Source organism: Kwoniella dejecticola, chromosome 8 (genome assembly GCF_000512565.2).
Source record: "Kwoniella dejecticola CBS 10117 chromosome 8, complete sequence".
Lineage (NCBI taxonomy): Eukaryota > Fungi > Basidiomycota > Tremellomycetes > Tremellales > Cryptococcaceae > Kwoniella > Kwoniella dejecticola.
The window spans coordinates 1,334,888-1,347,169 of record NC_089308.1 but is presented as its reverse complement, the minus strand read 5'-3'; the positions used below and the strand labels follow the sequence as shown (position 1 = coordinate 1,347,169).

At 47.6% G+C, this 12,282-nt stretch overlaps 4 protein-coding genes across 4 annotated transcripts; 1 reads left to right on the top strand and 3 right to left on the bottom strand.

Moving 5' to 3' along the window:
* Nucleotides 1–11: 11 nt before the first annotated feature.
* Nucleotides 12–1,023, bottom strand: I303_106781 (uncharacterized protein; the record flags this gene model as incomplete). The annotated part of the gene is made up of 6 exons (XM_065969441.1): nucleotides 12–86; nucleotides 141–230; nucleotides 285–387; nucleotides 445–762; nucleotides 820–860; nucleotides 919–1,023. The coding sequence occupies 6 exons, from the start codon at nucleotides 1,021–1,023 to the stop codon at nucleotides 12–14; spliced, it is 732 nt and encodes a 243-aa protein (XP_065825513.1).
* Nucleotides 1,024–1,180: 157 nt separating this feature from the next.
* Nucleotides 1,181–4,026, bottom strand: I303_106780 (uncharacterized protein; the record flags this gene model as incomplete). The annotated part of the gene is made up of 9 exons (XM_065969440.1): nucleotides 1,181–1,313; nucleotides 1,371–1,576; nucleotides 1,640–1,790; nucleotides 1,861–2,152; nucleotides 2,195–2,521; nucleotides 2,582–2,686; nucleotides 2,733–3,659; nucleotides 3,717–3,867; nucleotides 3,919–4,026. 9 exons carry the CDS (start codon nucleotides 4,024–4,026, stop codon nucleotides 1,181–1,183), a joined length of 2,400 nt encoding a protein of 799 aa, XP_065825512.1.
* A 435-nt stretch (nucleotides 4,027–4,461) lies between these two features.
* I303_106779 (uncharacterized protein) lies at nucleotides 4,462–5,537 on the bottom strand (the record flags this gene model as incomplete). Its single annotated transcript, XM_018411835.1, has 3 exons — nucleotides 4,462–4,763; nucleotides 4,826–5,034; nucleotides 5,086–5,537. 3 exons carry the CDS (start codon nucleotides 5,535–5,537, stop codon nucleotides 4,462–4,464), a joined length of 963 nt encoding a protein of 320 aa, XP_018259036.1.
* Nucleotides 5,538–5,792: 255 nt separating this feature from the next.
* On the top strand, nucleotides 5,793–7,762 carry I303_106778 (uncharacterized protein; the record flags this gene model as incomplete). Its single annotated transcript, XM_018411836.1, has 5 exons — nucleotides 5,793–6,908; nucleotides 6,966–7,020; nucleotides 7,063–7,246; nucleotides 7,379–7,486; nucleotides 7,603–7,762. 5 exons carry the CDS (start codon nucleotides 5,793–5,795, stop codon nucleotides 7,760–7,762), a joined length of 1,623 nt encoding a protein of 540 aa, XP_018259037.1.
* Nucleotides 7,763–12,282: the final 4,520 nt, after the last annotated feature.

Sequence of the window (12,282 nt, the reverse complement as noted above, 5' to 3'; positions counted from 1 at the left end):
TGCACATCTACCTATTTTAGCAAGTGCACAATCTCGTCTCGACCAGAGATCTCTGCCAGCATCAAAGGTGTTTGGTCGTCTTCGTCCTGAGGCGATGCCCGTGTCAGCTCTGTTACACCGTTGAATGTAACTCAACTTACAGTTATATTCTTGTCGGCGCCCAGCTGGAGTAACAACTTCGTCAACTCGACATGACCTCTGTCAGCTGACAGATGAAGCGGGGTGAACCCCTACAACCAAAATGTCAACTGAACATCACGAAGTCAACAAGAGTGAACCCTTACATATGCATCTTTCGAATTGATAGCCGCTGAATCTGCGCGCAGTAACGCCTGTACCCCCGGTATATCATTTTCCGACACAGCATCATGCAGCGGATTTGCTGATCTGCAGATAAGGTACTCGTTTTTAGCAAATGCCAATCGCGAGAATGCTACAACTTACTGGACGTCAGACTCCATCTCCTCTTCTCCGGACATCACGCTGACTTTCACGCCTCCGATAGGGTTATCTGCTTTTATCTTGCCCTTGTCCTGCTTAGCCATATCAAAGGGAGAATCATCCAGATTCTCCAAATCGACTTCATCTTCGTCCTCTTCCCCATCACCGTTCCATCCTATTTGCTTGGCAATTGCCATGTAGCGTTGTCGAGCCATTTCTATCCCTTCCTTATGTTTGGGCGAGTACTTTGCATGCTGAGCCGCCCATGCGTCATGTTTCGCTCGAGGAGCGGGAGAGAAGATGGAGGGACGACTGCCTTCACTGTGAAGCGGGGTGTCAGCGGGCGTCATTGCATAAGCACAACTGCGATGTACTTACGGTCCTGCTGACGCGTTGACATATTTGAAGAGACCGTACAGCTGTGGTCGAAGTCGATCATTAGCCTAAGCAAGCCCCAGACCTGGCCAGATCAGTTACCTCAAGCTTCAGGTCGGTTGAGAGCGAAGCTGCGGATGGGGCAGAAGAGAGCCATGAGGAAGCAGCGATGAATTCCTTCTGACTGTTGCCTGCTATTGCAGACATGTCGGTGTCTTGGCACAGCTACAACGACGCAAATGTTCGGCGTCATGTTGTAAAGTAAAGAACAGATTGCAATAAACGCGGAGCACAACGGCGAATTTCGCTGGAAGGGAAGCTCGTAAGTCGTTACATCATCATTATTACCGTTGTGAATAGCAAATCACCATATCGCAAATGCAAGAAGCAATAATACAGTGTGAGCTATAGGAGGCAGAATCCATGTCCATCTGCTGCCCAAAACAAAGGCCGATGTGGCCAATACAAGGAGTCCTGCAGAGTATGCCGCTATCGCGCTGCCCTCGTGGAATCAGCTACCGTACCTCAACAGATGACTCGAGCGACCAACGTACAGGTCTCGTCTCTTCGGGAGACCCCCTTGAACATACAGTCCAACAATCAGAAGGGCTGGCCCTGCATAGAACAGATTATGATCCGTAGCTAATGGATGATACCAATCCATCCACAAGCTACGACCCCACACGACCAGCGATACAGCTTTGTATGGCGCCAAAAGTGTCATCAAGAATGATATAGTCATGCCAAATTCAGCGGATTCCTAGCGATCCGACATGTGCATGAGCTGAGTGGCATCTATGTGACTTCAACGTTGACAGCTCACCTCAGATGTATAGGTCCAAGCGACACAAGTCCACAGCACTGTGAGGGAGATCAAGAAAGCCACCTGATGGGGGATGAACAGATGTACCAGAAGTAGAGGCAGACCAGCTCGGAGAAGTTTCCGCGACATTTGCTGTGTTTGGGGCGTAACACTGAAATGCACAGCCATATAATTAGCACGACTTGTGACGCGTTCTGTACGATCGATTCAGGTGCACTCACGGGTCACTTATAGGACTCTGAGTGTCAAGTCTCTGGCGGATTTTCATCGTGGTGGAGATCGCAGTCCGAAGCAACAGCCACATCAAGCAAGTGAGACCATACGTCCAAATAGCCATGAGGACGATCAGTGGCACGAAGACAATCTCCATAGTGCCTAACAATAATGATTCGAGCTGTGGGCTTTCCCGCAAAGATATTTGGGCCAAGTTCGCAGTGACTAGCAGTAGACAAACCCCAAGAACCCAACGCTTGCCAAGCAGAATGAAGCTTTCGCTTAAAGTTGGAAGCCGCCCTGTGTTGGCAGTCAGACAACTTTCATTCCACGATTACTCACCTTCCCTACTGAAACCCCGTATTTGTGTCAGCATAGCAAGCGCAGTCCAACCCATCGGCCAAGCGAGAAATGTCATCCGGTACCGAGATACGATCTTTGCCAAAGTACCGCGAACGTGGGTTGAAAGCTGCACTTCGTGAATTGGACATTGCTCCTGTTGGTACACTCTAAGGGCGACTTTGACCTGAGATTCGCGCCAAGGACGGAACGGGGCTGCTCCTAGATGCGAGTGCAGATAGACCGTTTGATGAACGTGTGGGTAAAAGCGGTTCTCCGTTGTCGATTGCAGACGCGAGACTGACGCATACTGCACAATGGGCCGAAATCCTGACGACAGTCGCTAAGTCAATACAGGTCATCGGCATGATCGGGGTCGGGCTAACCTACCTTCGCATTTGGGCGTCGAGATCCTGAGACGCCGCACGAGCAAAGTGGATGGGATGAAATCGCTGAATCGGATCGTAAGGCTCGTCGCACCCTGATGCTCTATAGCTGAATCTATGTCTGTCAGCAAGGAATTATGCAAAAGATGACTCACTCCAAGTAGATTTACTAGTCGTAAGAACCATATGAGGACCAGCGGCTACTATATCATGCGTGTCACTGGTGACCGATATGAAGCCCTTGTCTTGAAGAGCATTTACATTTATCGCGAGAAGCGATTCTTCTGGTTTGATCCCTTCACCGGGCATTGGGAAAGGGGCGTTGAGATCTTTCGGAAACGGGATGAGATGCGACGAAAAGGGAACTATGTGACAATCGTCTACACAATGCTTGATACTTGCTCTCTCGGCTTTGGCGTCTGCCTTGGCACGCAGAAGAATCGTCATATTAGTCGTCGACACTGTGACGTTCCTCATGTCGCCCCCGGACGGTGACACCGTTTCGTGATCCCCCAGAAAGTTTTCTCGCGCAATCGACAGCTTCTCTGCCCGACTCCCAGCTTGGGCCATTTTCAAGAGTGACTTAGCAATCAACCATCGGACTTGATGACACCACACTATAGCTTGATGATCCACACCGGTCCAAGCGGCCGGTACACCGGTCGTGAATACTGCGAACCCGTCATCCGCAGAAACTATGTTTGGTGGTAACGCACAACTATCGGAGACGACCTGCGTATCCGATACCCCGCCGCACAAAGATATATGTAATGGATGAGCCGGTTTAGCGATCTTGGAGTAGATAGCGTCCATGTCACGTTCGATGGTTAGAGGAGGAATGGTGTGCGGTGTGGACATGGTGAGCAAAACATCGACTTTGGCTGCTATTTCCTCGTCACTAATAGCCAATCGAGCAGCTATCCCACCCATGGAGTGAGCGAGTAGGATGACCTGCGAAGGTCGTTGAGACAAGGGCAGATGATCATATTCCCGAAATATCCGATCGATCGCACTTTTAATATAATTCGCCTGATCATGTAGTGTCCTGGCAGAGAAGGCAGAAAACTCTTCGTTGAAATCGACTTCACAGGCTGTCAGGCTGCATTCATGCGACAGTCACGCTTGCAAGATATACTCACCGGAGAAGAAGTCCAACTGTCTGCCGCCCCCATCTGGTCCTTTCCAATCCTGCTGAACAGTATGTTGTCGGGAAGCAGCGGAAGCTATAGACCGTACCTGTTGGTACGATCCAGCATTTCCTGGTATGAATAGTACAGGACGACCCGTGAGCTAGAGGCGAGAGGTCAGAACAGCAGTCTATTGTGATGACACGTAACTCACGCTTGTCTGTAAGTCCATGCCTTGCTCACGATACAGGAATAATTGATAACGGTGGTTCGGAGGGTCATGCCACTCTACAGCATGATACGAGGGCGACATCCAGCTCATCTCGCAACCCCATGAGCCTGACTCGACCAGGTCATGCTGATATGATTGATAGACCAAAATGGCAATTACGAGGCTGAGGAAAGCGGAGATATGCGTGATGGTCAAGTAAGCAGGGGGTGAGTGGTCGCGTGCCTCTTGATGAATCTCCCGGCGGGTCCATGTGGGGATGCGCTTCATGAAGTCACCAATTGCTATGCAAACCCAGACGGACCGTTTTGTGACGTATGTTTTGCAATGTGGGGATCATTCAAGATGAGATGGGAGGTAAGATGATGAAAGAAGATTAAAGTCGTCGTTCACGGCGCGTCCATAAATAAATCCATGATGACGATATTTTCAAAAATATTTAACGGCAAAGTGGATACAGGCTCGCAACGAAGGGAATTCGATAGACATATGCTAAAATCACTCATACATACATACAAGTAAACGCGTCTATGGCAGTATAACAGCAAAGTTGTTCCTCCTGGGTCCATCTTCCAGTATCGCCTTCCTCCTCCATTTGCCGCTGCTGTCTTGCTCGCTTGCGCATTTTCGCCATAGCCAGTAGCCAACTTTTCCACCAAGCTTCCATTGTTCCTTCTCTAGTGTGAATCCCACCACGCTCATCAGTTCATTGAATGAGGCCAAAGATACATAGCGGGAATTGGTCAGACATGGTAAGGGCAACACCATGAATAGAAAAGCATTCGAAGATTCATTCTTGAGCTGCTTATGTATAAGTTCCAGCATTTTCCCTGTGCGTCTTTCGGCGTCAGACTCAGACATGAGTTATAGATCTTGATCAAGCAGTGCTCACCTCTCTCGGCGGGCGTACTGACAAAGTTGAGCACCAAGCTACAGCTGACGATGTCGAAAGCCTCCTCGTTTGAATTTGGTAGAGTCCGCTTGAAGAAGTCCTCTTCGAGAATATCGGGGTGCTGGGAATGTAGATCGATCGGCGTGTTTTCTATCCACCTGGAGCTTGCTGCGTAGTTCGTGGGGACCAGAGCGCCGATTTCTAGCATCCTTTTCCGAGTGAATCAGAGCTGAACGTAGATGTTGGCATGTAGAGCCTACCTCAAGCGATGCCCTTGCGAATTTGCTTCTCGCTTCAGACCAATTTCCTCCAGCCATCTTACCAGCACCTTCGAGCTATCACCGCCTCGCTCATTAGATTGACCAAGCGTGCTCGCGATCTGATATGCGTCAAGTCCGCCCAAAGCATCTATGTCCTGGTCAATCGCAGCGAGTTCTTCCTTGATGAGGACGGCCGACTCATCTGCATTTGAATCACTGGTGAGACGACGCTTCAAATACGCCTGTCTTTTCAGAAGCACATGAAAACGACTGATGGTCGACTGCGTAACCTTGCGCGATACCACTGATCGTTTTGCTCGTCGATCCGCACGAGGGATTGCAGTTGAAGCTGGAAGATCCGCTGATGAAGGGGCTGATATGGTACTTTGGTTCGCGGTCGAGATGGCAGATATGGGTAATTTCTTGAGTCTCTTGACCTTGTTCCTTCCCATTGGTGAGATGCTTTGCTGGACCCGTGAACTGCCTGCTCGAGGCTGAGGAAGGAAGAATGCTGAAAGAGTGAGCATGTACAGACCTAACGAAATATATATATACATTGTTGCACTTTGACGCTTTACGTAACAAGCACCTGCAGGTGGAGGCGATTCAAAGTGTTATTGATCGCTGGAGCTATTGTCGTTGATTTCATACAGCTTCACATATTGACCGGGCCTCTTTGTCGCAGAATCGACCTGACTGGTAGCATCATGACACAAAACAGTTCATCAGGTCTTGGAGATCGTGCACACTTGACTCAGCCGCTGGAATCATCCGACTCGACACCATTGCATAAAGGTGCTAGGCAGTCCGCTCACCCTTCCTCGTCACCGGACTTTGGTGTATTCATACAAGCACCTGTTCCCGGTCCATCTCGCATCCCTCCGTCCAATGCACTAAGGTCACACTCCGGACATCAAGCAATGTCCCTGCTAGACGACGACGTGGACACGCACGATTTCAGGTATGCCTCACATCTAGAGCCCAATCAACCTGTTTCTCGCGCATCATCACAAAACCTGACGCCTAGCTCAACGGAGATTGACTTACTTGGAGGCGATACTTGGGAAGACGCGACGCCCCAAACGCGCAAACAGTCCATAAAAGCTCCTCCTTCGACTCCTCATCCTCGACCTCAGCATGACGGTCGTGCGGCTTCTCCCGTTCACATACCTCTACCTCCTCGCCCTTCTGAAATCTCGCCAGACTACGTGCCTCCGCTTCGCTCTCCCAGGCGCCTGTCTTCCTATTCATTCGGGCTTAGCTCACCTCCAATCATCACTGATGCGGGCAACGACATCATCTTCCATCCATCCCAGCAGACAGAAGACGATAACGCCGTCAGTGAAATGCGAAAGGTCCAGCAACGTTCCGACTCCAGTCAAATCGGTGCCAGCTCACACAGCCCGGAGAAAAGCGCGCAAGGTTTAGACCTACACCGTAGTGTAACGCGTAGTCCACCGCATCATTCTAAACTCCTTGACACATTAGCCACAACCACCAGATTAGCATCGAAATGGCGATCTGCTATTACCAACACGACATTCTCCCCTCCTCATCACGCCTCTCCACCTGAGCAACATTCATCCCCTACTCCAAGACACGCTGAACCCCTACCCATCGACGTTACACATGAGACTCCTTTCGCAACTCCCGAACAGATCGCAGGCAGCTACAGAGCACCTTCGGGAGCTCCTGGTTTCAACCCTCATCAAGTCGCTACACCAAAATACAAAGTCGGCGACGATGACGAGTGGGGTCGGATCAAACTTTTAGGCAGGCGAGAGAGTACAGTACCGATCTTGGAAGCGGCAAATGCTGTTAGCGTGAGTCTTTGGCGAAGAAGCAGAAGCTCCCAGACCGTCTGACGGTGAGATTGATAGTTGAGACATCATCTTCCCCCGCGGCAACGATTGTCCAGTGCTTGGACTCTGTTATGTGAGTTTGCACCCTGTCGATAATGGCTGAGACATTCTATAGTCTCTCTGGATCAACACGGCGCATCGTTGTCCACGATGTACCGCCTTATCGACAGATTCGGTCAGACACACAAAACCTCGGGCAACGTTTTGATCGTCTGCGATGCTCACGGAAACCGCTTTGGGGTGTTCATGAACGAGTGTATAGCCAAACGAGAAGGAACATATTACGGTAGCGGTGAATCGTAAGTCGTACACAACGTTTCCACAACCATTCGATCAATATTCCACAGAGCATGTTTGATCACATCCACGTGCCCTATGACTGCCTCAATCACGGGTCTCCGTTGCTGACGAGTCACGCCGGGTGTACATAGATTCCTGTTCAAGCTCAATCCCTTATCTGAACCCCAGGTCTTTAAGTGGACCGGCAAAAATCAGTACTTTGCCTTATGCGAAGCTGGCTTTATATCCTTCGGAGGCGGGTAAGTGCTCTGCTTCGTCGTCGGTGTGCGCCCGCTTTCCTTTGAAGTAACCGAACATAGAATGCGCTTGTGTCCCGTATATGGCGACCTTCCACTCATTCTGCTTGTGCTCATAGAGACGGCAAGTACGGATTACTGCTTGACTCCACCTTCACCCAGAATTCATCGGCCACATCCCCAGCGTATGACAATGATGTCCTGTCAGACTCAATACCTCGGAAATCGAACCAAGCTTGGTCGTTTGACTGTGTGGGTCTGGAGGTCTGGGGGACGTAGTGATAGACACGGATCCTAAACTTATGGTCGTAAAAGCAGGAAAATCAGTCAAATCGGGACCAAGTGTATAATATAATAGCCCCACCAGTCTCGTATCACACAGTCCAGTGGACCTGAGAGGACCTGACAACCAAACCTTGTAGAATGTAGAATGAACTACAACCGCATCAATGGCAAGGCGATCGAATTATCGGTCATCAATATAGCAGCACGGGCATTAACAGTTGATGCTGTTTCCTGCACTTCTAGGCTGTACCCTGCAAATCGGGACAGACAATTGTAGAACAAGGTGGACATGAGTGGCTGTCACAATGCATGGGGTTGTGAGAATTCAGACAAAGATATCAGTGGCTGTACGGCCAGATCGCCTGGATTTTCAGTGCTCCCAGCCAGAATCACAACAGTGATGTTGTATGTCAAGTTTCTTTGGGGGTTAAGCCTCCCAGAGCAGGACAAACTGCATCTTTCTGCAGTGCTTGATTCAATGACTGACAAGATCTAGCATGTTCTACTTGAAACTCAACCAATGGAATCAGCAACCCATGTCATGACCTTGCACAAGTAGCAAAGGCTTGCTAATTGTCATCAATGTTGCTGCTACAAGCTGATTTATTAGTTCATTGGTCAACAATTAACAGTACAGCTGATCATGGAAATTTGACAGGATTTGAGGATATTGGATATTGTCTTGTCATGGATAAGCTAATGATGATCTCACCCCAACATTTTTCACAAAGCGTCTTTTGATCTCAAGCTGAAGCAGCTCTTGGGCCTCTTCTACTACATATGTGAGTTTTCCAGGAACAGGTTCACATAGTGTGTTCAGCAATCCTCCATGACAGCACACCTACCAGGCACTGTTTGAGGTCTCAGAGCAAGCAGTATTGCTTACACTTGACCCCAATAGTCAGAGACCAACCCAGATTTTGAGCTAGGACTTGAGCCAGAACACAAAGTACAAAAGATGTCATAATTCAACATGATAGTCTCATCGGGCATCCCCACAAACAGAGTGGTTCTGTGGCCAAAACAAGGACTTCCTCGCCAACACAATAGCCCCTACACCAAGAAAAACGTTCAACATATGTCTCAGACCCAACCAATTGTTACTTACCGATTTGTTGGTTCTCAGAGTATGGCACGCATAGACAGTATCACACCAAGCGGGACTTATTCAAAAAGGTAAATGGAAGAGTTTTTCTGGCTGAAAATTCTAACAATTTTTCTGATTGACAAAGAAGGAAAAACATAAGGACATGGTATTCAGCCTCCTCTTTGACACTTGATTCCGCCACAGCAGTCAAAGTCTCACGATCAGCGTACGCGATACACACTGTAATAAATTAAAAATCTTCGCTGCCGGCTGATTAAGTGACTTGGCTAGTCATACGCATGTCATACCGAAAACATACACTCGATGTCTGGATTGTGACTTGCTCCGCTTCTACCACGTACTAGATTGGCTTCTGTGATGAACGACACATTTGCGCCTTCTCGACCAAGACGACACAACACGTTTGCCCATTCTCAATGAAGAAGAAATTGTAAATGGAGTCAACTACTTCACTGTAACGCTAGACTATTCTACACTTTAACGCTATAATTGATTAGCTTTCAATGTCATTTGTGCGCGCGAGAGAGCAGCTGTGGTCACACCGCCCTCTGGCCATGGGTCACATGCCGACTGTGACCCCTCGGCAGGTTGTTCTAAGATTTTGCATAAGTCACTTGACCTTTCACATGCATGATTCAACACTCGTTCGCATGTCATTTTGACCATTCTGGCAGGCAGTCGGAATAAAGCAGGATATGATAGTTTGATACTCCATTTGACACCTCATTTCAGGAATTTTATCATTTCAATTGAACAACTTATATCTTGACCTTGGAGCTTCATAGATTGTCTGACCAATATCGCCTGGTTGCTACTTCTTTTGGGCTAGTTGATGATTATTGCCCGGGCATATTCTGCTCAGTTGGTCTTTTTTACATCTGTGACGCAAAGACTCACGCGTAATACTCTTGACATTGTATTCTGGTCAAATTTTCCCTCACCTTTTGTAGACCCGTACACTGCAACTTAGATGGTCGGAGTTCGAAAGAGATCGTCAAGATCTTGTCTCTCTTCTGCTTGCTCGCGTGTTGTGTCAGAGTGACATGCACACCCTTGATCAGGTCGGAGTGCTAGATCTATCGCCACATGACTTCTGGCCCCGACAACACACGTCTCATGGCTGCTCCGCCTTTACTGTCCATCACGTAGCTCTCTTCTTTCTCCACTTTTGCTTCTATATATGCAGCGCATATTCCCACACTTGATTTGGCCATCACCCAACAGAAATGGTTATTCCACCAGTGAAATGATCCTGTGATTGGTCTTTGAAGTCTGCATGGCTTCAACAGAGCTGTCATTTCGCGCTCCGATTACCTAACAAGTCAACCAAACGACGCACTCATTTGTCACCAAAGCATTTGACATCTTGCAGCCGTCTGTATCGAGAACCGTCTATTTACCAGTTGATCACATGCTCACGTTGATGAAATTGTTGTAATCGGTCGATTGAGTGCTCTGTTTACCGGTTAATCACGTGACCCAGCTAGCTACACGGCCGGGAAGCTTGCCACGTTAATAATAAACTTCTAACTTCGATACCTGACTTGTACTATTACTCTTTTAATCTACACGCATAAATATAACTTTGACACATGTAGCCACATGTTCAGGACTCTTTGCGAGCTCCATACCGAAATTGTAGATTTTTGACATGCACTCGCACTCTATCACCTAACATGCATTATAATGGCTTTATCACAGCTACTGTCTCAGGGTCTTGAGCCATTTGCTTGACAGATTCAGCGCAGCCACCATGTCTTGACCAGAAAATACTTGAGGTCCGCTATGCAACAAGTCTTTTTCAGATTTGTGTTTATGCATGTTGAGTAAAAGAGTAGTATAACAGTAAACATTTGAAGTGGCAGGCTAAACTCAAGCGTCCTGGATGTGCGACTAGCCCTGTCACGTAATCAGCCAGTGCACTCAGTAGACCGATTTAAATAGTTTTTGCTTAGAAGCTTGTTTTGAGGAGACAGGCATATAACGCTGAATATGCTATCACAAAGCCGACTAAAGATTACAGATTAGGACTTGTGTTTTGATAGAATACCAATGGCATACAATGTAGATGAATATATTTCTTAAAGCTATAGCCACAACTACCTTTGACTTATACTGTTTTGATCTATGGAAAAGCAAGCTGTCCACCCCCAGCATCAGGGGCAGGGGGCAAGATATGTCCACCCAATTATGGTGGGCAATCTGCCCCTTCCTGTCAAATTCATAATTATGCATGTTGATTAAAAGAGTAATAGTACAAGTTAGATATTGAAGTTAGAAGTCTAGTATTGACGTGGCACGCTTTCTGGCCATGTGGCTTGCTAAGTCACGTGATCAACCGGTAAATAGAGCACTTAATCAACCTATCTCAACACTTCTGAAATTGGAGAACTTAGGGGAGGGGGTTAAAAATATTTCTCAGACATATATGAGGGGTTTTCTGAGCATGCTACCGAGAGAAAGGGCAGATGCATTTGAGGCCTCTTAGCACGAGCCATTGAGGACTTCAAAGGCAGATTTTCTTGGGTGTCATCTATACAGTTGTGTAGAATGTGAGTTTGTGTACAAAGATATCTTGCACCGCATGATCGATCGGCTGACAATTATTTTCATTCAATAACTTTTCAGTTGTCACAACAATTCAGCCTAAAGTTTGGTAAATCCATGATGCAGCAAGCCTCAAATTACAACGCTCTCAGAGTCTCCTTGTGGTGCTCTTGTAATATTGATAAGAATCAATAGGACTGAGAAGCTCTTTTACAGGTCCTTGAATGTGGCAACAAGGTCAATTAGATTGAAGCTCTCAGATATACTGTAGATAGACAGGGACAACACTTGTTGTTGACACCTAAGACTGCAGCAGCAAACCGTCACGGGGAAAGAGTACATTCTCAGCCCGTTTGGCTGAGTATTGATTGTCTCCTGCAACTTTCAATCAGTTCAGAATACATCAATACACGTCAAGCGTCCTTTCTATAAAACGGTAAGTAATGTATTTCAACGTCTTAACAGGCTGATGTCCTATCCAAAATCATTGCTGCTTTCTGACTGATGGCCATTTGCCGCCGTCCTACTCTCGCACAGTCAGGGCACTTGTAGGCCCTGGCAGAGCAGACTTATCTCAATTATTGTAGTCATCATGCCATCAGAAGCGCCTTGCATCCATCAACAAATCACAAATCTTGAGCAAATATCATCAACAGTGTACACATTCTGGGGATCATGCATATATTCAATTGCGTATATTGCTACTGATCTATCATCAGATCAGTCTCCACCCGTTAATGTGCTTCACAGCGGCCGGTCTGCTTCCGCTATACTTCGTATTGATATTCACGATCGCCGATCCAGGACCTATGAGCTCTAAGGGATGATCAGTTCCTACCAGTCAATCTAAGAATCGGAG